This window comes from Apodemus sylvaticus, chromosome 12 (genome assembly GCF_947179515.1).
Source record: "Apodemus sylvaticus chromosome 12, mApoSyl1.1, whole genome shotgun sequence".
Classification (NCBI taxonomy): Eukaryota; Metazoa; Chordata; class Mammalia; order Rodentia; family Muridae; genus Apodemus; species Apodemus sylvaticus.
In genome coordinates this window covers 37,951,446-37,975,358 of record NC_067483.1, presented here as the reverse complement: position 1 = coordinate 37,975,358, position 23,913 = coordinate 37,951,446, and the positions used below count along the sequence as shown (strand labels likewise).

The 23,913-nt window shown below is 40.5% G+C and overlaps 1 protein-coding gene across 5 annotated transcripts in view; it reads left to right on the top strand.

Moving 5' to 3' along the window:
- Window positions 1-23,913, top strand: part of Srgap2 (SLIT-ROBO Rho GTPase activating protein 2) — a 248,152-nt gene that overhangs the window by 106,029 nt on the left and 118,210 nt on the right. For all 5 annotated transcript variants that reach the window (XM_052201078.1, XM_052201076.1, XM_052201077.1 and 2 more), the window contains exon 4: window positions 12,702-12,864. In XM_052201078.1, coding sequence (XP_052057038.1) covers window positions 12,702-12,864 — 163 coding nt within the window. The remainder of the gene's footprint in view (window positions 1-12,701; window positions 12,865-23,913) is intronic.

Genomic DNA, 23,913 nt, shown 5'->3' with positions numbered 1-23,913 from the left:
TAAACAAGCTTCCAGGATCTACTTGTCTCTACCTTCTCCAATATTGAGGTTACAGATGTGCATCACCATGCCTAGCTTTTATGTGTGTGCTGGGATCTGAACTCAGGTCCCTGTGCTTACACAGCAAGTACTTCCTATCCAGTGAGTCATCGTCCCAGTGCCCCATCTCTCAATTCCTTTTCTTTTGTCCTCCTTTCTCCTTCACTTTGTTTTTGGAAGAAAATACTTTGAAGAAAATTTTTAGATTCTTAAAAGGACCTGGGATATCTGATCATCTCCTGGAATTTAGGACCATTGGCTTAACTTTTAAATTCTATTTTAAGCTAGAATACACAGATCTACTCATAAAAATATACATTTGTGCCAGTCATGATTGTGTACATGTAACCTATATACTGGAGAAACTGAGGCAGGGGAATGTGAATTCTAAGCTAGCCTGAGCTATATAGTGAGGCCCTGATTAAAATGAACAACTAACAAAACAAACCAAACAAAAGAACAGAAAAATACAAGGTAATGTACATTTATATTATTAACTGAGGACATCCCTTTCAAAAGCAAAAATAAATTTTGCTATATACAATATAGACTGTGATATTTTCTTTTTAAAAAATATTATTGAGTTAATGTGTCTGTATGGCTATGTGCACATGAGTATAGTACCCATGGAAGCCAAAAAGGGAGATGAATGCCCTGAGGCTAGAGTGGTAGGTGGTTGTGAGTTACCTGACAAGGGTACTGTGGTCCAAACTTGGGTCCTCTACAAGAGCAGTACTCAGTCTTAAACACTAGCCATCTTGCCAGCTGTTATTCAGCTCTACTGTATTCTGAGTTTTAGAGGTTGGGAAGCAGAATACTAGTTTTAAATCTATTATTATTTCAGCTACATTAGTGACTTGTATCACATAGATTGAAAAATATTTCTCTAAGAACATTAGTTCTAAAGTGTTTTTGCAGTGTGCAGAAGTACCTGGAATGCTTATTTGAAAAGGAAGATTCCTGGGCCTTACTCCAATTTGCAGTTTAAGCAAGCACTCCAGGTAATTTTGGTGCAAGAAAGGTGATTTGGGGTCACTTAGAGAAAAGGCTCTCTATAGAATTTAGGAGCCTGGCTGTCTAAAGATTCAGTTCACACACTAGCTTGGAAATGGTAGATAACAGGATTCAGTTCCCAATTGCGAATCTTCCATTTCAGAATGACCCTAATCATCTATAGTACCTCCTGGATCTTACCTACTATGCCTTGACAGTTCTCTTTTTAAAATGTCTGTTATGGTTCTTATACAGCAGAAAACATTTTAACTGAAGCCACAGAATAGAGAATGAAGGAACTGAAAGGTCCTTTTTCAGAGTGGCCGGGGATGGCACAACCCTCTAGTAGGTGCCCAGAGCCAGGCCCAAATTAGAATGGGTGGGATTCAAAACTGTTTTCTCTTCACTTGCCTTTCATGTGTAACCACATGCAGTGTGTCAACATGTTTCCTGGCGCCGCTAGTCACCAGCAGCTTTGCTCCCTCTGGGTTCATGGACCCTTGGTATTCCTGTTATGTGTTGTCTTAGAATAGCTCCGTGCTCTGGGCAACTTCGCATTGTCCATTAACTCTTTCAGCACTAGGTATTTGTAGTCACTAAGTTGGGCTTGCTGATTGAAATGTAGCAACCACCACAATGAAATAAGAAAATGGCTGCCAGTCAAGAGAGCTGGGTTCTTGACTTGTTTCACCACTATTTGTGTGACCTCAAGATCCATGAGTATCACTTTCCTCCCATGGAAAATGATGGGTTTGGTTTAGACTCTTCACCATCTTGAAAGTCTCTTCTATTTATGAAATTGCATGATTCTATTTTTTTTTTTTTGTACCCTCTGGCTTTTCTCATTATACTTCAAACTTTTCCTCTTTCAAGTCTGGGCAAGGTTGGGTGCAGCAGATTTACTAAGCTTGGAATTTCCCTAGAACCGGATGATAAGTTCATAGTAGCAAGACATATTCCTATTTAGTTCACTGATAGTCTAAATGTATCAAACATATTCGTTGTGGTACTTAGGAGAAGATCTGAGAAGTTTAAAATGTGTTTGTCTTTAGGAAAATTATAACTTTACTGAAGCCATTTTGTGAGAGCGTAGATTCATTGAGTGGGCTATCAAGTAGTAATAACAGTTGTTAAAGTAATAAGTATTGATGATACTGATTCATGGCTGGAGAACACTTCCTGTGAGTAAAGCTTTTTAATGGACATCACCTTGTTTGATTTAATATTACCAGGAGTCAGATGAGTTAGGCATTGGGTCTGTTGTTTTCATTTATACTTTTAAACAGGAAAGGAAAATATGAAGGCCACAGTACATTTTACTAAGATTACCTGACTATCAAGTAGCAGAGCTGAATCTGGGTCTTAGGGTGCTTTAGACAGAGTACTTTCTCACTGGGATAGAGTCATTATTCATCCAAATTCCGTGAGGAACTGAACTCAAAATTTGACCTACTAACCTGAAAACTGATTATCCTTACACTACCCAGCCCTTTAAAGTTTCATTAATAAAGTAGTAACCTGGCTAATAATTGCTTGAGTTCGGAGTGCACAAGCCAGTGAGGATACAAATTAATCACCTGGCCACTACTCAGAATAAACAAGAGATAATAGCACACGGGAAGTAGTAATGACATATGAATCTACGCTGAGGACTGCATGGCTTTGTTCTGCTTAGCTTTGGTTTCAGACTGCTTTCCCCATTTTTACCATGAGCCATAGAGTAAGGACTCCCTCCCCCAAGAACATACATTAGGAAAGGGAGGGACCCTGTGGATGCTCTTTCTTCCCAGCGGGCTGTTAGCATGATAAGCATGCTGCTTATCTTCTGCCTGGTGGTCAGTCACTTGCTGGCTGTAGATCAAATTTCTGCACCTGTGTCTGGTGCCTGTGAGATGCCTGCCCCTAAAGGGAGCATTTGATGCTCTGAAATAATGTGTGGATTGCACAATGGTGCCATTCTATTTTGGCACACATAGATATTTAGTCCCCTAGCCTAAATGACCAAGAGTGATCCAGACAGTATGCCTCAGTCATCTTTCAAGGTTTTATTTATTTTAAAAATATGCTAACACATCTGTGGTTTTCTCTATATAGTTGTCATTACTTACTGGGCTTCTGGTGATATCTTAATTAAGTAGAGAAGGAAAAACTGAAGATTTAATTGTAGAATTGTTTACAGTTCTTTCTATAGAACACATGGATCCAACTGAAAATGTAATAGTGATGGTTATAAACTTTTCCAGCTGAAAAGCCCATATGATTTTGTGTTATTTGGTTATTGCTCATATCTTTGCTGTGTATTTCTCTTGCTATATTTTAGTTCTGTCATTTTTTTTTTGTGCTTCAGGCCTTTTCATGTGATCCCTGCCCTTTTTTGTTGTTGTTGTTGTTTGTTTTTTTGTTTTTTTGTTTTGTTTTGTTTGTTTGTTTTTTCCTTTTTTTATTCGATATATTTTTTATTTACATTTCAAATGATTTCCCCTTTTCTAGCCCCCCACTCCCCGAAAGTCCCGCAAGCCCCCTTCTCTCCCCCTGTCCTCCCACCCACCCCTTCCCACTTCCCCATTCTGGTTTTGCCGAATACTGCTTCACTGAGTCTTTCCAGAACAGGGGGCCACTCTTCCTTTCTTCTTGTACCTCATTTGATGTGTGGATTATGTTTTGGGTATTCCAGTTTTCTAGGTTAATATCCACTTATTAGTGAGTGCATACCATGATTCACCTTTTGAGTCAGGGTTACCTCACTTAGTATGATGTTCTCTAGCTCCATCCATTTGCCTAAGAATTTCATGAATTCATTGTTTCTAATGGCTGAATAGTACTCCATTGTGTAGATATACCACATTTTTTGCATCCACTCTTCTGTTGAGGGATACCTGGGTTCTTTCAAGCATCTGGCAATTATAAATAGGGCTGCTATGAACATAGTAGAGCATGTATCCTTATTACATGGTGGGGAATCCTCTGGGTATATGCCCAGGAGTGGTATAGCAGGATCTTCTGGAAGTGAGGTGCCCAGTTTTCAGAGGAACCGCCAGACTGATTTCCAGAGTGGTTGTACTAATTTGCAACCCCACCAGCAGTGGAGGAGTGTTCCTCTTTCTCCACACCCTCTCCAACACCTGCTGTCTCCTGAATTTTTAATCTTAGCCATTCTGACTGGTGTAAGGTGAAATCTCAGGGTTGTTTTGATTTGCATTTCCCTAATGACTAATGAAGTTGAGCATTTTTTAAGATGCTTCTCCGCCATCCGAAGTTCTTCAGGTGAGAATTCTTTATTTAACTCTGTACCCCATTTTTTTAATAGGGTTGTTTGGTTTTCTGGAGTCTAACTTCTTGAGTTCTTTATATATATTGGTGGTTTTTGTTTTTTTTTTTTTTTGAGACAGGGTATCATTGTATAGGTCTAGCTAGCCTGGAACCTGCAGCAATCTTCCTGTTCCCTCGCCCCCAAATTCTGGGATTATAGGCAGAAACTGTGCCTAGTATTGATCCCTGCATATTTCAGTGTGCCTTGAGATGGGTCTGTCTAATGTTCAAATGACTTTCTCTGGATTATGCAGAAATTTAGATCATATTTTATGTTCTCCAGTATTAAGATAATATGTATAGCATCCAAAGAGAGTGGAGTAAAGAAAGGGAAGGCCCCAGGTCTACAGGAAGGCTGTGATAAGCAGACCTGTTAATTCAGTCAAATGAGACTTTTTCAGTGGACTTGTCTATATCTGTTCACACATAAACAGCGAGACCAGGATAAACATGATGAGGGTTTCACCACCAAGAACAGTTTAGGAAAAAGAAGGAGAAAGACAGACAGACAGACAGACAGACACACACACACACACACACACACACAGAGAGAGAGAGAGAGAGAGAGAGAGAGAGAGAGAGAGAGAGAGAGATTTCTAAAGCTCTCAACTCTTGGGCATGCCTCTGTCTGAAGGTTAGAGCTGAACTCCATGGGACTGCTCCATTGCTACAAAAATCCCATTCATAATAGCTCTTTCCCCAAACCTGACTAGAAGGGACAGTTAGACTGTTTTGAATAAGGCACATGCACAGCTTCTTGAATCCTTTCTAATCGTCTGTCTAGGCAAGCATATGTCCCTAACTTGACAATTTGAAAGTTTTTTTTTTTTCCACTCATAATGTATATTGGTTTTGCCTTGGGTACTTCTCTGTTCCGGTCTCTAAGCTCTCTTACTCTGATCTCATTGTTGGCAGAGCTGAAGCCACAGCTGTGATAAATCCAGAGAAGTGTGTCTACCCCCTGTCTGCCTGCCTGTCTTTGAAAGGTACCTCCAGGCTGCCACTGTACTACTGTGTCACACAACCAGCAGCCACCATTACAGGCGAAATCTTTTCAAGTCAGTTTCTGCCTTGGCGATTTAATTTTTAAATTCTCTCCTCCTTTTAACACCTTCCCTAGCAAATCCAATCCATCCTCTGGCTTATCTGGGTCAGCAAGGGTCTGATTTTATGCACGGCACTGTCAGACCACAAATCCGCTGCAGCTTTTCCTCTATGAGCTCGTCTGTTTCTGTCAGCATCAGCAAAACGCATAATAAAGAAAATAAGCCAGGAAGGCTCATAACACTCATCTGAATAAAATAATCTCTTTGGCTGCTTCAGTTCATTTCATTTTAATCAAGGTGCCAAGAGGGAATTTGGGTTTACATTTTTTATTTATTTTATTTCTTTGAATTCAGCTTCTCTCTCATCATTCGTTTGCTGTCAAACCATCACCAAACAAGCTCCTTTATCAGGCACATACCTACTCTTTTTCTCATTGGATACTTAATAACATATATTGGATGATGAATTTAAATCATTCAGAGTTTTGTCTATCATCGCAGAACTGTTATCTCAAAGTGAGAAATTGTGTTCTTAGATGCATTGACAATGGCCAGCTTTTTAGAAATTGGCAGGTCTGATAGGGATTCTGCTCTGGGCTGGGGGCTTTGGAAGTTGCTGGTGCTGGGATTCTGGGCTCCCTTTGAATTCTTTTTTGTCAGCCTCAGCACACAGCTCCCACTGAGGAACACAGGAATATTGTTCTACCTTGTCTCTTTGGGAAGGGATAGTGGAATACTGAAGTCTGCTTTCCTTTCCTATTTCTCTCATGTCTTCCCAGATATGCAGCTGCTTGGTTAATTGCCTGTCGCTGTCTTATCCAACTGTGATTTGCCAAGGGTTGTGCACTTTAGCAGGCTGCACTCTTGGCTGTGGCCTGGTGCCTGTTGAGGAACAAGTTGGAAATGGATAAAAGCTAAGTCCTCATTTGTTTGGATAAGAAAATGCTAATATTTCTCCCATTTGCATAGTGTTTTGTGTTGCTAAAGTTCTCTGTATCCATCATTTCAGCTGACCTACAACAACAGCCCTGAGAAAGGGCAAATAATAGACTGTAGACCCAGAAGGAAACCTCAGTATAGCAATGCAGAAGCTCTAGCCATCCAAACACCAAGCTCACTCTGCAGGGCCATAAAAGCGGCTGTTGTTAATTAATTGCCATCCCATACTAGAGGAGCTTCTAGAATCTTAGCACTAATCTACTGAAGGTGTTTCAGGAGCTTGATGGGCACTGTCCATTCTGTAGACAATTGGCAGCAAATGGGTGGGACAAATGTTTTTGTATGTGAGCTAATTGAAACAACCAGAGGAAATATGAGGAGGGGGAGATAGTATATAATATACAGATTTTATGATTATGGGGCTGCTTTTTATCTTGGCCATCTTAGAAATCCTTTTAGTTATCTGTTCAGAAGTATTTGGGCATCCATAGGTGTAACCTCTACTGAGGGAGAAAAATGGGCTCCTGTCTTCAAGTTAATGTTAGCAATTCAGTTGTACAGATTTATCTTGTCTGGTGCCTTTGTAGTGATAATCTCTTTTGTAGTTGTACACTGGCTTATGACTCTCTGGGTTTCCTTTCTTTTTACTAAAGTCGTCTCTTCTGCCACACAGTGTGGTATTTTCTTGGTCTTCCTCCTGAATTTTTTTAAGTAAGGAAAACACTTCTGAATACTTTGTTTGCTTTTTAAGGATCAATTTAAGGAGGTTCACAGCTTTCTTCCAGCACATTCCTAAGAGACACAGACCCTTTAAATGTCCAGGGATTATACAGCCTGAGACTCAGAGTTGGGGGCAAGGGACAAGGAAAGCAAAGGCTTTAGCTAGCAAATGTTAGGTGAAAAAGATATAGACAGATATCTTTTGATCTCCTAACCAAATGAGTTCTCCTAGTTCATTGGCTCCAAATCAAATAAGTCTGCAAAGCTACTAGACCAGGAAACCGTCCTCAGAGCCTTGCGACTTTCCTAGGAAAGCACGTCTCACTGGCTTGCTTATTTCTAACCCGAAGAGTAGTGCAGCTTTGTTCTCATTGGCTAGGAAAATTGCCTGTATAGTATGCTTATGTTTCCTTCTTCCCACATTCTCTTCATCTTCCTCGCCCCGCCATTGCCTTTAAAGAAAGAAAACATCTATTTATAAGAGAATAGTGTCTGAGAAATAATATAGATTCAGAGGATGCAAATGCTATGTGAAAAACTATAATAGTATTAAGAGATTAGAAACCCCTGGAAGAAACAAAGTAACTGTTGATATTGGCTTGTTTCTGCTGTTGTCTTCTGAGGCAGGGTCCTTCTTGTGTCCCTCTGGTCAGCCTAGGCTAACTTTAGATTTTTGATCCTAATACCTCTACTTCTGAGTGTTGGGATCATAGCCACCATGCCTGGGTCATAGACTATGCTTTTAAAATAAACACTTGCACTTTATATGTGGAATACATAAAGGTGAGAGAGAGGGTGAGAGATAGAGAGAATACTTTTAAACTACAGAGTTTTAGAGTTTATTAGACTCAGTCATTATGAACAATGAGGCTTTGTTTATGAACTAAAAATATTGATACTAGAATTATGAGTAAAAGTTGTAGTTTTCTGTAGTTTCATCATCAACATTCTTCTGTGTTTGGTTTAGATTTTTCACTATTAATGAAGTCCTGCAGGATAAAGATATAGCTCAGCAATAGAGTTATTAGGTGATAATGTGCAAGACCCTGTTTCAATCCACAGAAGCTTTTGCCTCCAATTTTTTGTAATTTTTAAAATTTTTTTATTGAAAAGGGAAGTAAAAACACTTTATGATAAAATTAAAGATTTACATGGAAAATATTTCAGATAAACATTAAAATTGACAATTTTTAAGGAAAATTAAAGAGTAAAGTGGTAGACATGTAAAACATTGCTAAATTAATTGAAATATGGAATAGAAACATTTTATGATAGAATTGAAGATTTACGTGGAAAATATTTCTGATAAAATTGTAGAAAAATGTAGAAAACATGTTAGAATTGAAGATTATCATGGAAATTTTTATATAGATATAATAATGGTAGGCATAAAAGTATTCCTGGTGTTACTTCTGGCCTCCCTCTAGCTGCCATCTTGCATCCCCCAGTGCGTATGCCTTATCTCAGCTGGTCTGCCCGAGACCCCCTGAGTGTGAACCTTAGTCCCCCACGTGGCCCCGTTTCTACTCTGACAAGATGAAAGAAACGATCATGAACCAGGAAAAACTCGCCAAACTGCAGGCACAAGTGCGCATTGGTGGGAAAGGAACTGCTCGTAGAAACAAGAAGGTGGTTCACAGAACAGCCACAGCAGACGGTAAAAACTGCAGTTCTCCTTGAAGTTAGGGGTAAACAATATCTCTGGTATTGAAGAGGTGAACATGTTTACAAACCAAGGAACAGTGATCCATTTTAACAACCCTAAATATCTTCAGCATCTGAGGTTCTTTCTTCTATCTCTTGTATTCTGTTGTTGATGCTTGCATCTATGACTCCTAAATTCTTTCCAAGGTTTTCTATCTCCAGATATGTCTCACTTTGTGATTTCTTTATTGTTTCTACTTCCACTTTTAGATCCTGGATGGTTTTGTTCAGTTCCTTCACTTAATTGTTTGTGTTTTCATGTAATTCTTTAAGGGATTTTGTGTTTCTTCTTTAAGGGCTTCTGCCTATTGGCCCATGATCTCCTGTATTTCTTTAAGGGATTTTTGTGTTTCTTCTTTAAGGGCTTTTACCTGTTGACCAATGTTCTCCTGTATTTCTTTAAGAGAGTTATTTAAGTCTTTCTTGGAGCCCTTTATCAGCATCAGGAGATACAATTTTAAATCCAACTCTTGCTTTTCCTGTGTGTTGGGGTATCCAGGACTTGCTATGGTGGGAGAACTAGGTTCTGATGTTGCTATGTGGCCTTGGTTTCTGTTGGTAGTGTTCTTGTGCTTCCCTTTCGCCATCTGGTTATCTCTGGTGCTAGTTGGTATTGTTGTCTCTGGCTGGAGTTTGTTCCTCCTGTGGACCTGAAGCCTGTGTCCTTACTCCTCTGAGCTCAAAAGTGAAAGCACTGCTGGGAGATCTCTCTCTCCTGGTGGGCTATGCACAGAAGGCTGTGGAGTTTCCTGGCTCCCTGATGCAAATGGTAGTGGGAAGACTTCTGTCCCAGCTGCTGCACTGATCTTATGCCCTGTGTGCTCCTAGTTGGTCCTCTCCAGAGAGAAGGTAGAGATCTCACCTCTGCGCTCAGAAGTGAAAGCACTGCTGGGAGATCTCTCTCTCTCTCCTGGCAGGCTATGCACAGAAGGCTTCCAATTTTTTTTTTAATTTATTCATGAGTAACGGTACTCTTGGTAGAATTTCAAACTGATTTGGGTGTTTGCAAAAGAATAATATTTTTGTTTTAAAATTAAGCCATTAATATTACCTAGAGACTGTTCTCATTACAAATATTAATTATGTGAATCCTAATATTTATAATAAGCATTATATCAATTGGATAATGAAATGGCAATATTCAAGTGCCGATTCCCTAGCTACTCATGGTCTACAGTAAACCCAACATAGACCACCAACACACCAGTATAAGGAGCAGATAGAAACCAATTGTAAAATTGAGTTTCATAAGACCTCCCCCTTTAAAAACTATGTGTAATAGCCTGGTGTATTCTGTATTTACTGAGGACATGGATATTCTGCCAAGAAAAATGACCTGAAAAAATATGTGTTTTAATACTGCATCTTTTAAAAAATTATCATTGTATGTGCATATCACAGTACACATTGGAAGTCAGAGGACAACTTTCAGGAGTCAATTCTTTGCTTACACTGTGGGATCCAAGGACTGAACTCAGGTCATTAGATTTACCTGGCAAATGCTTTTACCTACTGAGCCATCACGCCAGACCTCTTTAAATAGTACTTTTTATAGGGTGGAAGAAATGACTCAGCAGTTAAGAGCACTTGCTGCTCTTCCAGAGGACCCAGGTTCAATTCCCAGCATCCACATGACAGCTCACAACTGTCTATAACTCCAGTTTCAGGAGTTCTGACACCCTCACATAGATATACATGCAGATAAAATATCAATGCACAGAAAATAAAAGTAAATAAGTTATTAAGTAGTACTTTTTAAAATTGTGTATGTTTTTCAGAATACTGTTTGTTAACCAAAACTGATCTGGGGATCACCTTGAAAGTTTCCTTGAGTTAAGAAGATATAATATCATTGAATACATGTACTCAAATCTGTCACCATTGTGAATTTAGGATTGTTTTCTATGTACACCCCCACCCCGTGCTAAACATTTTAAAGAGAATAAATTAGTTAGATGTATCTTTACCCCCTTAACTTGTGTAATTTTAAATTTCCACAGAAGTCTTTTCATTTTCCTAGAAAGTTAATGGTAGTTATGGTTAGTGGTTAGTACTTAACACTGGTAATTTTGTCTAAAGAAGTATAATGGGAGGGGGCAGGACCAGGCTTAGAACAGTTTCAATTTGGACACAAAGGGTTACCAATTTGAAGCAGCTTCTTACATTTGGTTAGGTAAGTGTTTGGTTTGCTGGTCAGAAGTGTTCTGAAGCCCAGTGAGCTATAGTGACATTACTTGTTAATAGCTATTATTACAGAATTAAAAATCCTCTGAGTTGAGTTCTGAGCTTACAGGTTGCTTGGCAGCCTCTAGCTCTTCTCAACTTACTATTTTTATGTCAAGAGTCTGAGCAGAGGGAAGGAAGAGAAAAGAGATGAGTTCACAGATTTGACTCCTTTCTGTGGCCATGCGTTCCTTTTGTGGTTGCAGGCGTGTCCAGTGGCACCGTTGTGACTTTGCAGTCTTTACTTAGACTGAAGCTCTCACATTTCTTTTTGCTTTGCCTCTCCTCAGCTTTCAGATCGCCTCTTGACAAGATGTGAGCTATAAATTAAACAGCAATGTAAAGTACATTGAAAAGCAAGTCAAGCACATAGCCTCCTTTAAGTGGTATCATAATGGACCTGGTTTTTTCTCTCCTTAAAGAAAGCCAATTTCAGTGTGTATATCTATCTGCAAACTAAGCAGATAACTGATATGCTTTGGGAATCACATTGTTTACATTTGAAGTGGACATATGAGTTTAGAATTTATAGCCCTACCAAAGCATGAATATTAGGAATGCATATATTCAAATAAGGTTGTTTTCTTAATAATATGGGACATGGGATAATGGTTCATTCAGTGATGTCCAAAACCCCTTTATATGTGTTCCATGGAACTAGAGAGTCTTCGGTTAATTTTTCATGGCAGATATCTTCAAAGTTGTCTTTATGGACTCCCACAGTGGGCAAACTTGTAAAGGTTTTAGTTTGTAATATTCCAATGATTTTTATCTCTGTTAAATTATTTTTAATTTATTTTTAATTATGTATATGCTCATTTATATGGGTTTGTGAGCATGAATACAAGTGCTCATGGATGTGAGAAGAGGGGTCAGATCCCCTGGAACTGGAAGAGTGTTTGTGAACTACCTGATGTGGGTACAGGGAATTGAACCCAGGTCATCTACAAGAGCAGCAAATCTCTTATCCACTGAGCCATCTCTCCAGCCCCTTCTGTAGATAAATAAGATCTTTACCTTGTCTCTAACCTTAATGATAAACCAGGTGACCCAAGCTCTAACATTTAGACTGTGGAGAAACAATCAAATGAATCCTAGTCAGACAATACAGAACTGTGATTCTCTGACTTCCTCTAAGTCTTTACTAGTATGAGAGTTTGGGTTTTCTAATCATGAAAATGGTAGTACTTGTGGATCCTTTTCATCTTTTTTATCCTATTTTAGAGTTTTTCAAAAAGAAAAAAAAATGTAGCGGAGTAGGTGTGCTAGTCACTTTTCTTACCACATTGCTATGGTCAAATGATAACATGAAGCAACAGACAGGAAACATTTATTTGACTCATGGCTATAGTAGGGCTAATCATGGCAGGGGATGCATGCAGTTGCCTCTTGGTTGTAGGAACATGGGGTTTCTGTTGGTTCTCATCTCAGAGAGAGGGTGCAAAGTATACTGGCCTGTAGACCTTAAGGCTCATTCCCATAGTGACCTACTTCCTTCTGCTAAACCCAACCCCCCAAAATAGTAGCTAGCGCACAAAAAGTACAGAAATCCAGGTGCCTGGGGCTGGGGGCATGTCACATTTAAACCCTAGCAGTAAGCTTTAGAGAAGATACCCTTGTTTCTGCTCCTGCTTTGATTCCTGTGATTTTTGTGACATGGACCATAATCATAGCTGCTAGCTCTGCATGCTTGCTAACACTATTTTTTTTTCTTTGATTTCTCTGTAGGAAGGACCAGAATGTTCTCTCTCCTGTCAACTGCTGGAACCTCCTCTTAAACCAGGTGAAGCGGGAGAGCAGGGATCATACTACCCTGAGTGACATCTACCTGAATAATATAATTCCTCGATTTGTTCAAGTCAGCGAGGACTCAGGAAGACTCTTTAAAAAGGTATATGGCTAGATGTTTGTAATCACAAAGGCACTTGGCTCTTGACATGACTTTGTAATAAAAGAACAGATATTCTTGACTCAAGACTTAACACGTTCTCCACTGACCATTCTATCCCACATAGTCTTAAAAAACAATATTTGAAGTGACAAACGCTTTAACCTTCCTAAAATAAATTGATATTTCCTGGAAGACATGCGATGGACCAGCAGCATTCTCTATCAGTTTCATATATTGATGCTGTTCTGGCGGCTTCCTGTGTGCTTTGAAACCTCTTGGGACTTGGGGCTCTTTAGTGTTGTATCGTGTTTTCCTCATCTAGTTCACTTAGTAATTCCTCCATGTTTATATTTTGAAATTAGCTTTCTTTCCAAGTTCTATCGTAGCCAACTTAGACTCGTGGATTTGGTTACTCTTAGCGTGCTCACTGCTTTCTGAAGTTTGTTTGTCATCTCAATTTATTGCATGTAGATTAAGCAATTAGACCAAAGCATACCTGAAAATAGTTGTCATAATCTCAAGACATTTTTGTCAAACACCCCTTTTCCTCTTAGTGCTGGAACTAGCCTCCTGGGAATCCAGGAACCCCCTTCTCTTGAGCTCTCTGAGGCTTGGTTATAAGTGGTAGCAAAGACCCTGACTACTATACATAGTAGCTGCCTTAGTAAGTACTCTGTTGCTGTAAGGAGACTGCATGACTACAGCAACTTTTATAAAACAAAACATTTGATTAGGGCTGGCTTTCAGTTTCAGAGTTTTAGTCTGTTTTCACCATGATGGCACACAGGCAGAGATGATGCTGGAGAAATAGTTGAAAATTCTACATCTTAACATCTTAATCCATAGAAAGCAGGAAGAGAGAGAGACAGAGACAGAGACAGGGATTGACTCCTACTCCTACAAGAACACACCTCCTAATCCCTTTCAAGTACTGCCACTTGCTAATGGCCATGCATTCAAATCTGTAAGTTTGTGGAGGCCAGTCTTATTCAAACTACCATATATACCATGTCTGACCTTCAGTCTTTGACATTCCCCATAGAAAGTGAATGTCACAGAAATTCACAGAAAGTGAATGTGTGTAAATGTATATATCTATATATTATAAATATAGAGAGAATATATATGTATTCACTGACTTATAAATAACATATCCAGAATTAAAATTAGAGGTTGAGTAAAAAGTGTAATAATCAGAATTATTGTTGCTGTAGCTATAGCTCTTAATCAATTTCCTAGTTCTTAACATTGGAAAATGTTTCAGATTTGATTAGACTTGAAATTACTAGCCGGGCGGTGGTGGTGCACACCTTTAATCCCAGCACTTGGGAGGCAGAGACAGGCAGATTTCTGAGTTCGAGGCCAGCCTGGTCTACAAAGTGAGTTCCAGGACAGCCAGGGGCTATACAGAGAAACCCTGTCTTGAAAAAACCAAAAAAAAAAGAAAGAAAAAGAAAAAAATTAGTCCAGAATTTCTTCCATTTTTACTGGCTTGCCTGAACAAAGGACTGAGTACTAAGTACTAGGTACTTAACTGCATCTATGAAGGAACATTCTCTGTGTTTAGAGGCAGGGTATTGAGAGTACAACATCTGAAGAGGAAAGGGTAACTGCCCTTAATGCTCACTACAGTCTGGTATGACCCTGCTGTGCTGTGACTGGAGCTCTCCTTTGTTTTGTTTGGGTTGGGGCTCTTTCTATCATCCTCATGGTTTCCAGCATCTGCTCTGTCTTACTCATTGGTAATCTGAGTTTTTATGTATCATACAGTAATATGTTTAGTAATATCAACCTATTTCAGGCTGTGATCTCTTTTGTTTTTTGTGACCTTAACACCTGCTTATCTTAGCCCTGCAAAAGGTTAGACTGGTTGGTTCCTCCATTTTCTCTGTCCGTTTGAGAACAATACTTCCATAAGAGGTTTTTACCTAACTCAATTTCAGACAGTCTCTCAGCTTCCTTTTCTTCTAGCTTTAGAGTGTATTAGCTCCTTTTCCACTGCTGTGATAAAATAATACGACCAAAGGCACCTTACAGAGAGAAGGGCTTATTGGATATATGGTTCTAGAGCAGTAAGAGTCCATCGTGGTAGAGAAGCATAGCATTTAACACCAGGCATGGTGGCAGCTGCTGAGAGCTCACATCCCAGTGCCAGGGTGAAGCATGGAGAGTGAACTGAACCTGGAGTGAGGCTTTCCTCTCAAAGCCTACCCCCTCTGACTGCTTCCTCCAGCAAGGCCACAGCACCTAAACATCCCAAATAGTGCCATCAGCTCGGGACCAAGTGTTCAAATGTCCAAGACTCTGAAGAACATTTCTTATTACATCACCACAGAGAAGAATAAGCTGAGAGATTTGTAGCTCCATGTCTCAGAGAAGTCTGTGGTAGCAATAGCCAGATAGCAAAGCCACTTGTCCTGGCTTCTCCAGTACTCATCTTTGTTTCACCAGAGACCTGGGGCATGTCATCTCTAGAAGGAAAATCCTGCTAATGGCATTGCTAGCCAGGGCCTCTGGGTTGACCTCTATAAGCTGTGTTTCTACACTGATGATAAAAGGAAGAATTTACTCTCAGGGCCGTTTATGATAGTTTGTAGAAGAAAAACAAACATACAGTAAGTTTGTAGTTAAATACATTTTTACAAATAGAATACACCTATGTAACTAGTTCCCTGGTCAGGAATCTGAACATTTCATTACTCCAAAAGCCCCATCTTCCTTTTCCAAATTTTGAAGCCCTAAGAACAGTCACATCCCTGATATCTATCTAACAGCAAACTTTGGTTGTGCTTGGATTCATACTTTGATTGAGTAGAATCATACAGTAGTATGGACTTTTGTGTGTAATTTCTCTCATTGTCTCTAAGTATATTATTATATTGTGTAAGCACAGATCATAAGACTGTTTCTCAATCGTTGTTACTTGGTTTCAGTATATTATTAGAGATATTAATAGGATTGTTACATTCAACAATTCAGTGTTTCTTTAAACCCCAGTTTTCCACTATCTTGTGTGGAGTATATTGCACCTGAAGAATTAGAATTCCACTGATAAAGATATAGTAATTAGGTAAGAGACCAAAGGAATGGCTCTGGGCATTTTTTCTATAATATGAAGCTTTGTGCTACCTGAGTAGGGGCCGTATCCAAGTGACCTTTCTCATACTGGATCTGCTATTAACTTTGAGAAGTTATAGTTCAAGACCTGGACTTCTTTATATGCTTCAGTTCTCTGAAGTTAGAAAGCAGAACAACAAATCCCCACAAGAGTCAGTTTAGATTATAGATCTCCATGCTACCTTCTGTCCTATGCTAGAGGTGTCTTCTGGATGTTGGGTAATTTCAGTTACATTTTGAAGGGTAAATTTTAGTTCCAGAGATTAGCAAAGATAAGTGAGTGTATGTAAGACAAGCTGATTTGCACAGTAGAAAGCCAAGTTTGTGGAGGAATGATGCATCATTTCAAACGCCCTTACAGTGACCAGTAACCAAGAGATAGCAAACTGGAATCCTAGCATAGATAGTATCTTCTGTTTTACCAGTAAATTTGGATCTAGTAACAAAGAGAAAGTTGATTTCTTCAAAGAGATGGGCTTCAGAAAAGGTAATTTTACTCCTGATTTTACTGTGGATGCCTGTGTTTAATGTAAGTCTATGAAAGTTAATGACAAAGGTTATGATAAGAAAAGTCAGCCTTTTTAATCCATATGTGTGGAGTATCGAGCTCATCATTTCCCACATGCACCATCACCTTTGATGCTTACCTTGTACCTGTGGTTACTATTATTATCTCTTTTACAAAACTGAAAACTAAAGCTCAAAGATATTAGGCAAAGCAAGCACTGAGGCTGGTATCAGCCCTGCCATCTGGATCTAGAAGCTGGTGTTCTCACTCACAAACTCTCTCAGGAGGCTGTATGGCAGTGTGCAAGGAAGAGGCCTTATTCTCTGCCATTGAATCCAGAAAGCCACCTAGAGAGTTAGACTGATAATCTCTTTTGCACACAAACCTCCTGAAAACATTAACTCTATTGTTTCTCTCTCCTGGTGCGGACCAGCAGCTCAGAGCTGTAGTGGAAGAGGAAGCGTTCTTTTCTCTCTGGGTACAGAATTGTTAGCAAGAAGGTAAACAAGACTCGTTAGACGTGAGGTGTGGCCAAAATCTGGCTCACAGCTAATTCAACTAGTTTGGGGTTGTCAGTGTGGCTACACAATTGGTCCCTCTATGCTACTGAAGTCTCTTAAGGGATACTCCCTGCCAGCCCTCTGGTTTGTGGTTATACCTACTGAGACATACTATATATTTTGCATGAAACTGTGTCGGAGATTCCTTTAAGCTAAATATAACATCTGGAAAGTAGCCTCCTGTCTACTGCTAAGAAACAGACCCACTTTGTCCAGGATTCTAGGGAAACTTGAGTCCATTCGGTGTTCCTGACAGCTCCTTCATTTAATGAAAGCTCAATCTGTCTGACCCCTGTTGGAAGCAGTTTGGATAAATATTATTACTACCACCTTCATTTATTTAATGTGGTGGCTTCAAAAATGGTGACTCTCATCCCCACATGGAAGAGGGTAATTTTTCCCATTTTATCAGTTACATTTGGGTATGCTGTTTCCCACACAGGGGAGGACATTTCTAATGGCTTCCTCCTCACACCATGCAGTTGACACTTAAAGCACCCCTGGCTCTGCGTTTTTCAATCATGTATTCTAGCCCTTGGCAGATGCTCTCACTTAAGCTTAGGAGCTGGTGGGTTCAGGCAGTCCTACGCCTCTTGATTGTATCCTTGTGGTTCCAGTTAACTGTACTTCTAATTTAGTTTCAGTGCTCTATTTTCCTCTGGCAGAAACTCAGTTTAAATTAAGAAAGCTAGGTCGCATTCCCCACAGACTAGTAGTTCTCAATTTTGCCTGTGCATAAAAGTTATTTGGGGAATTTTAAGAAAAATCTTTGTGACCTTGAATCGACAAAGATATCTCAGAGTATTGAAGAGTGTGCACTACAAGAGAAAAAAATAAGTCAGACTTCTTCAAGTCATGGACTTTTTGAAAAGATGTTTTTAAAGAAAATGAAAAGCCACAGACAAGAAGAAAATGTTGCAATGCAATAGCATAATAGCTGAGACTGAATACTTTATTCAGAATAAAGGCTTATTTCTTGCTAGTTGTGGAAACAGAGTTCACAAGGGGCTTGCCTCTGGCAAGGTCCTCCTTCTTATAGGCAAGAGCATGGCATGAATGATGGAGCAGAGAGAAGTAGATGGTGATTTATTGTCATCCTTTTATCAGAAACTCACTCCTGAAATAACTAACCACTCTCATAATAAAGACATTGATCGAGGCGCGGCGGCGGCGGCGGCGGCGGTAGCAGTGGCTGCTCCAGCTGAAGGGCCATCAGCAGTGGAACCAAGGCGACACAGGGTCCAGTTAGGCCCTGCGCCCACGACCACTGACCTTCGCTGACCAGCCGGGCGGCAAGCAACTGCGGTTCTGCGGAGCCTTTCGCTGCACGGAAGCCACTTCAGAACTCGGCTGCCCGCCAGTCAGGAGAGACTCACCGCCATCTTGATCCCGGGCTCCAGAGATCGGTCAGACTGAGGTACACAAACATAATCCTAGGCCCAACACCGCAGGGGTCTGAGCCAGACGGGCGTTGGCCTGCACCCAGGCCCTGGGCTGTTCGAGTGGCCATCGGGGCGCCAACCCAGCCAGGAGTTTTTTTTTGCCCCGGCCGGTGCACGCGCCGCCATTTTGCCTACAGGAGCCAGAGTGCTCGGGAGGGCAGAGACTGCTAACAAGCGTAGCCTGAGGCTAACAAAACGGGGGTCTAGGCCCCAAAAGGCACAGGACTGACCCCAAGAACTGGGCGGCTTGGTGGGCCATCTGTGTGTCAACCAGCCCAGGAGGTTATTAGCACAACAGACTCTCCCGGTGCTTTCGCGGAGCGCGGACGCGCACGCCCGCCATCCGGGTCACCTGGCGGACCCAAATAACAGACATAGCCCTAGGGGAACTTTGCTCGGACCTTGGCCTCCCAGGCGTTTGCCTGGACTCAGGGCCCAGGCGACAAGGCTAACCTAGTGTGCGCCAGCCCGGTTGGGGAAATCGGCTGCCCAGCGGAGTGAGCGGAGCACAGGGGAGGTCACAGCAACATTCACCTTCGGAGCTCCCTGGGGGTGCACACGGGTTCCACCTGGTCCACAGACACAATCTGGGGCAAGGCCTCAGGCAGAAGCCCCCAGCTCAACTCTCTCCGCTTCAGATCAGCCTGGGTGGCCGCCACATCTCCAGGTCCCTCAAGAGGCTAGTGGGGGCTTCCGGGCGGCCAGCTGGGAGAAGTCGGTGTGCTCCAATAAATCCTGCGGGCCCCAGCGGGAGCCTTCAGGTGCCTGCTTCGGGATCTGAACAGCCTGGACAACAGCACCCTGTCTATAGGCAGTGCAGAGTGTAAGCTGTGCACCAGAGGCCAACGGGGAAGGGGCAGCTTGCACTGGTGAGTCCAGCACTGACAAGACCAAGTAACACCAGTGAGAGCTAGATGGCAAAAGGCAAACGCAGAAACGTCACTAACAGAAATCAAGGCAATATGGCAACATCTGAACCAAATTCTCCTCTACCAGCAAGTCCTGGATACCCCATCACACCAGTAAAACAAGATTTGGATTTAAAATCACTGGTCATGATGCTGGTACAGGAACACATGAAGGACATTGAGGAGAAAATGGATCAAAAGTTAGAAGCCCTTGCAAGGGAAACACAAAAATCATTGAAAGAAATCCAGGAGAATACAAAAGCCAACAAGGAGGAAATGCAAAAAACACTTAAAGAAATACAGGAGAACTTTGCTCAACAGGCTGAGGTCATGAAAGACGAAACACAAAAATCTCTTAAAGAAATACAGGAGAACTTTGGTCAACAGGCTGAGCTCATGAAAGAGGAAACACAAAAATCTCTTAAAGAATTACAGGAAAACACAAACATGCAAGGGAAGGAGCTAAGCAAAACCATCCAGGATCTAAAATCAGAAGTAGAAACAACTAAGAAAACTCAAAGGGAGACAACTTTGGAGATAGAAAGCCTTGGGAAGAAATCAGGGGACAGAGATGCAAATATCAACAACAGAATACAAGAGATAGAAGAAAGAATCTCAGATGCTGAAGATTCCATAGAAACCATGGACTCAACAGTTAAAGAAAATGCAAAGTGCAAAAAGCTTGTAACCCAAAATATCCAGGAAATCCAGGACACAATGAGAAGACCAAACCTAAGGATTATAGGCATAGATGAGAGTGAAGATTTACAACTTAAAGGGCCAGCAAATATCTTCAATAAAATTATGGAAGAAAACTTCCCTAACCTAAAGAGAGAGATGCCCATGAATATACAAGAAGCCTACAGAACTCCAAACAGACTGGACCAGAACAGAAATACTTCCCGTCACATAATAATCAAAACACCAAATGTTCTAAACAAAGAAAGAATACTAAAGGCAGTAAGAGAAAAAGGCCAAGTAACATATAAAGGAAGACCTATCAGAATCACAGCAGACTTTTCACCTGAGACTATGAAGGCTAGAAGGTCCTGGGCAGATCTCATGCAGACTCTAAGAGAACACAAATGCCAACCAAAACTACTATATCCAGCAAAACTCTCAATCACCATAGATGGAGAAACTAAGATATTTCACGACAAAACCAAGTTCACCCAATATCTATCCACAAACCCAGCCCTAAAAAGGATAATAGGAGGACAACACCAATACAAGGAGGGAAACTCCACCCTGAAAAAAGCAAGATAGTAACCTTTCATCAAACCCAAATAAGTTAAGCAATCAAATTTAAAAAATAACGTCAAAAATGATAGGAAGTAACAATCACTATTCCTTAATATCTCTTAACATCAATGGACTCAATGCCCCAATAAAAAGACACAGACTAACTGACTGGATACGTAAACAGGACCCTACATTTTGCTGCTTACAGGAAACACACCTCAGGGTCAAAGACAAACACTACCTTAGAGTAAAAGGCTGGAAGACAATTTTACAAGCAAATGGTCTCAGGAAACAAGCTGGAGTAGCCATTTTAATATCAGATAAAATTGACTTTCAACCCAAAGTCATCAAAAGAGACTCTGAGGGACACTTCTTGCTGGTCAAAGGAAAAATACAACAAGAAGAACTCTCAATCCTGAACATCTATGCTCCAAATGCAAGGGCACCCTCTTTCATAAAAGAAACTTTATTAAAACTCAAAGCACACATTGCACCTAACACAATAATTGTGGGTGACTTCAACACTGCACTTTCCTCAATGGACCGATCAGGAAAACAGAAACTAAACAAGGACACAATGAAACTAATTGAAGCTTTGGACCAATTAGATTTAACTGATATATATAGAACATTCTATCCTAAAACAAAAGAATATACCTTTTTTTCAGCACCTCATGGTACCTTCTCCAAAATCGACCATATAATTGGTCACAAGACAGACCTCAACAAATATAAAAAGATAGAACTAATCCCATGCCTCCTATCTGATCACTATGGAATAAAAGTGGTCTTCAATAGCAACAGAAACAACAGACAACCCACAAACACGTGGAGATTGAACAATACTCTACTCAATGACACCTTGGTCAAGGAAGAAATAAAGAAAGAAATTAAAGACTTTTTAGAACACAATGAAAATGAAAACACAACATACCCAAATCTATGGGACACAATGAAAGCAGTGCTAAGAGGAAAACTCATAGCCCTGAGTGCCTCCAAAAAGAAAATGGAGAGAGCATACATTACCAACTTAATGACACACCTGAAAGCCCTAGAACAAAAAGAAGCTATTTCACCCAGGAGGAGTAGAAGGCAGGAAATCATCAAACTCAGGGCCGAAATCAATCAAGTAGAAACAAAGAGAACCATACAAAAAATCAACAAAACTAGGAGCTGGTTCTTTGAGAAAATCAACAAGATAGATAAACCCTTAGCCAGACTGACCAAAGGGCACAGAGAAAGTATCCAAATTAACAAACTTAGAAATGAAAAGGGAGACATAACAACGGAAACTGAGGAAATCCAAAAAATCATCAGATCCTACTACAAGAGCCTGTACTCAACACAACTGGAGAATCTGGAGGAAATGGACAATTTCCTTGACAGATACCAAATACCAAAATTAAATCAGGACCAACTAGACCATCTAAACAGTCCCATAAAGCCTAAAGAAATAGAAGGAGTCATAGAAAGTCTTCCAACCAAAAAAAGCACAGGACCAGATGGTTTCAGTGCAGAATTCTACCAGACCTTCAAAGAAGAGTTAACACCAATACTCTTCAAACTATTCCACAAAATAGAAACAGAAGGAACACTACCCAATTCCTTCTACGAAGCCACAATTACGCTGATACCAAAGCCACACAAAGATCCAACAAAGAAAGAGAACTTCAGACCAATTTCCCTTATGAACATCGATGCAAAAATACTCAACAAAATTCTTGCCAACCGAATCCAAGAACACATCAAAACGATCATCCACCATGATCAAGTAGGCTTTATCCCGGGAATGCAGGGTTGGTTCAATATACGGAAATCCATCAATACAATCCACTACATAAACAAACTCAAAGAACAAAACCACATGGTCATTTCATTGGATGCTGAAAAAGCATTTGACAAAATTCAGCATCCTTTCATGCTTAAAGTCTTGGAGAGAACAGGAATTCAAGGCCCATACCTAAACATAGTAAAAGCAATATACAGCAAACCGGTAGCCAGCATCAAACTAAACGGAGAGAAACTTGAAGCAATCCCACTGAAATCAGGGACCAGACAAGGCTGCCCCCTTTCTCCTTATCTTTTCAATATTGTACTTGAGGTACTAGCTCGGGCAATTCGACAACATAAGGAGGTCAAAGGGATACAAATTGGAAAGGAGGAAGTCAAACTATCATTATTTGCAGACGACATGATCGTCTACCTAAGTGACCCAAAGAACTCCACTAGAGAGCTCCTACAGCTGATAAACAACTTCAGCAAAGTGGCAGGTTACAAAATCAACTCAAGCAAATCAGTGGCCTTCCTATACTCAAAGGATAAGCAGGCTGAGAAAGAAATTAGGGAAATGACCCCCTTCACAATAGCCACAAACAGTATAAAGTATCTTGGGGTGACTCTTACCAAACATGCGAAAGATCTGTATGGCAAGAACTTCAAGACTCTGAAGAAGGAAATGGAAGAAGACCTCAAAAAATGGGAAAACCTCCCATGCTCATGGATCGGTAGAATCAATATAGTTAAAATGGCCATTTTGCCTAAAGCACTATACAGATTCAATGCAATACCCATCAAAATCCCAACTCAATTCTTCACAGAGTTAGAAAGAGCAATTATCAAATTCATCTGGAACAACAAAAAACCCAGGATAGCTAAAACTATTCTCAGCAACAAAAGAAAATCTGGGGGAATCAGTATCCCTGACCTCAAGCAATACTACAGAGCAATAGTGTTAAAAACTGCATGGTATTGGTACAGTGACAGGCAGGAGGATCAATGGAACAGGATTGAAGATCCAGAAATGAACCCACACACCTATGGCCACTTGATCCTCGACAAAGAGGCTGAAAACATCCAATGGAAAAAAGATAGCCTTTTCAACAAATGGTGCTGGTTCAACTGGAGGTCAGCATGCAGAAGAATGCGAATTGATCCATCCTTGTCTCCTTGTACTAAGCTCAAATCCAAATGGATCAAGGACCTCCACATAAAGCCAGACACTCTGAAGCTAATAGAAAAGAAACTGGGGAAGACCCTTGAGGACATCGGTACAGGGAGAAAGTTTCTGAACAGAACACCAATAGCGTATGCTCTAAGAGCAAGAATTGACAAATGGGACCTCATAAGGTTACAGAGTTTCTGTAAGGCAAAGGACACCATCAAGAGGACAGATCGGCAACCAACAAATTGGGAAAAGATCTTCACCAATCCTACATCAGATAAAGGGCTAATATCCAATATATATAAAGAACTCAAGAAGTTAGACTCCAGAA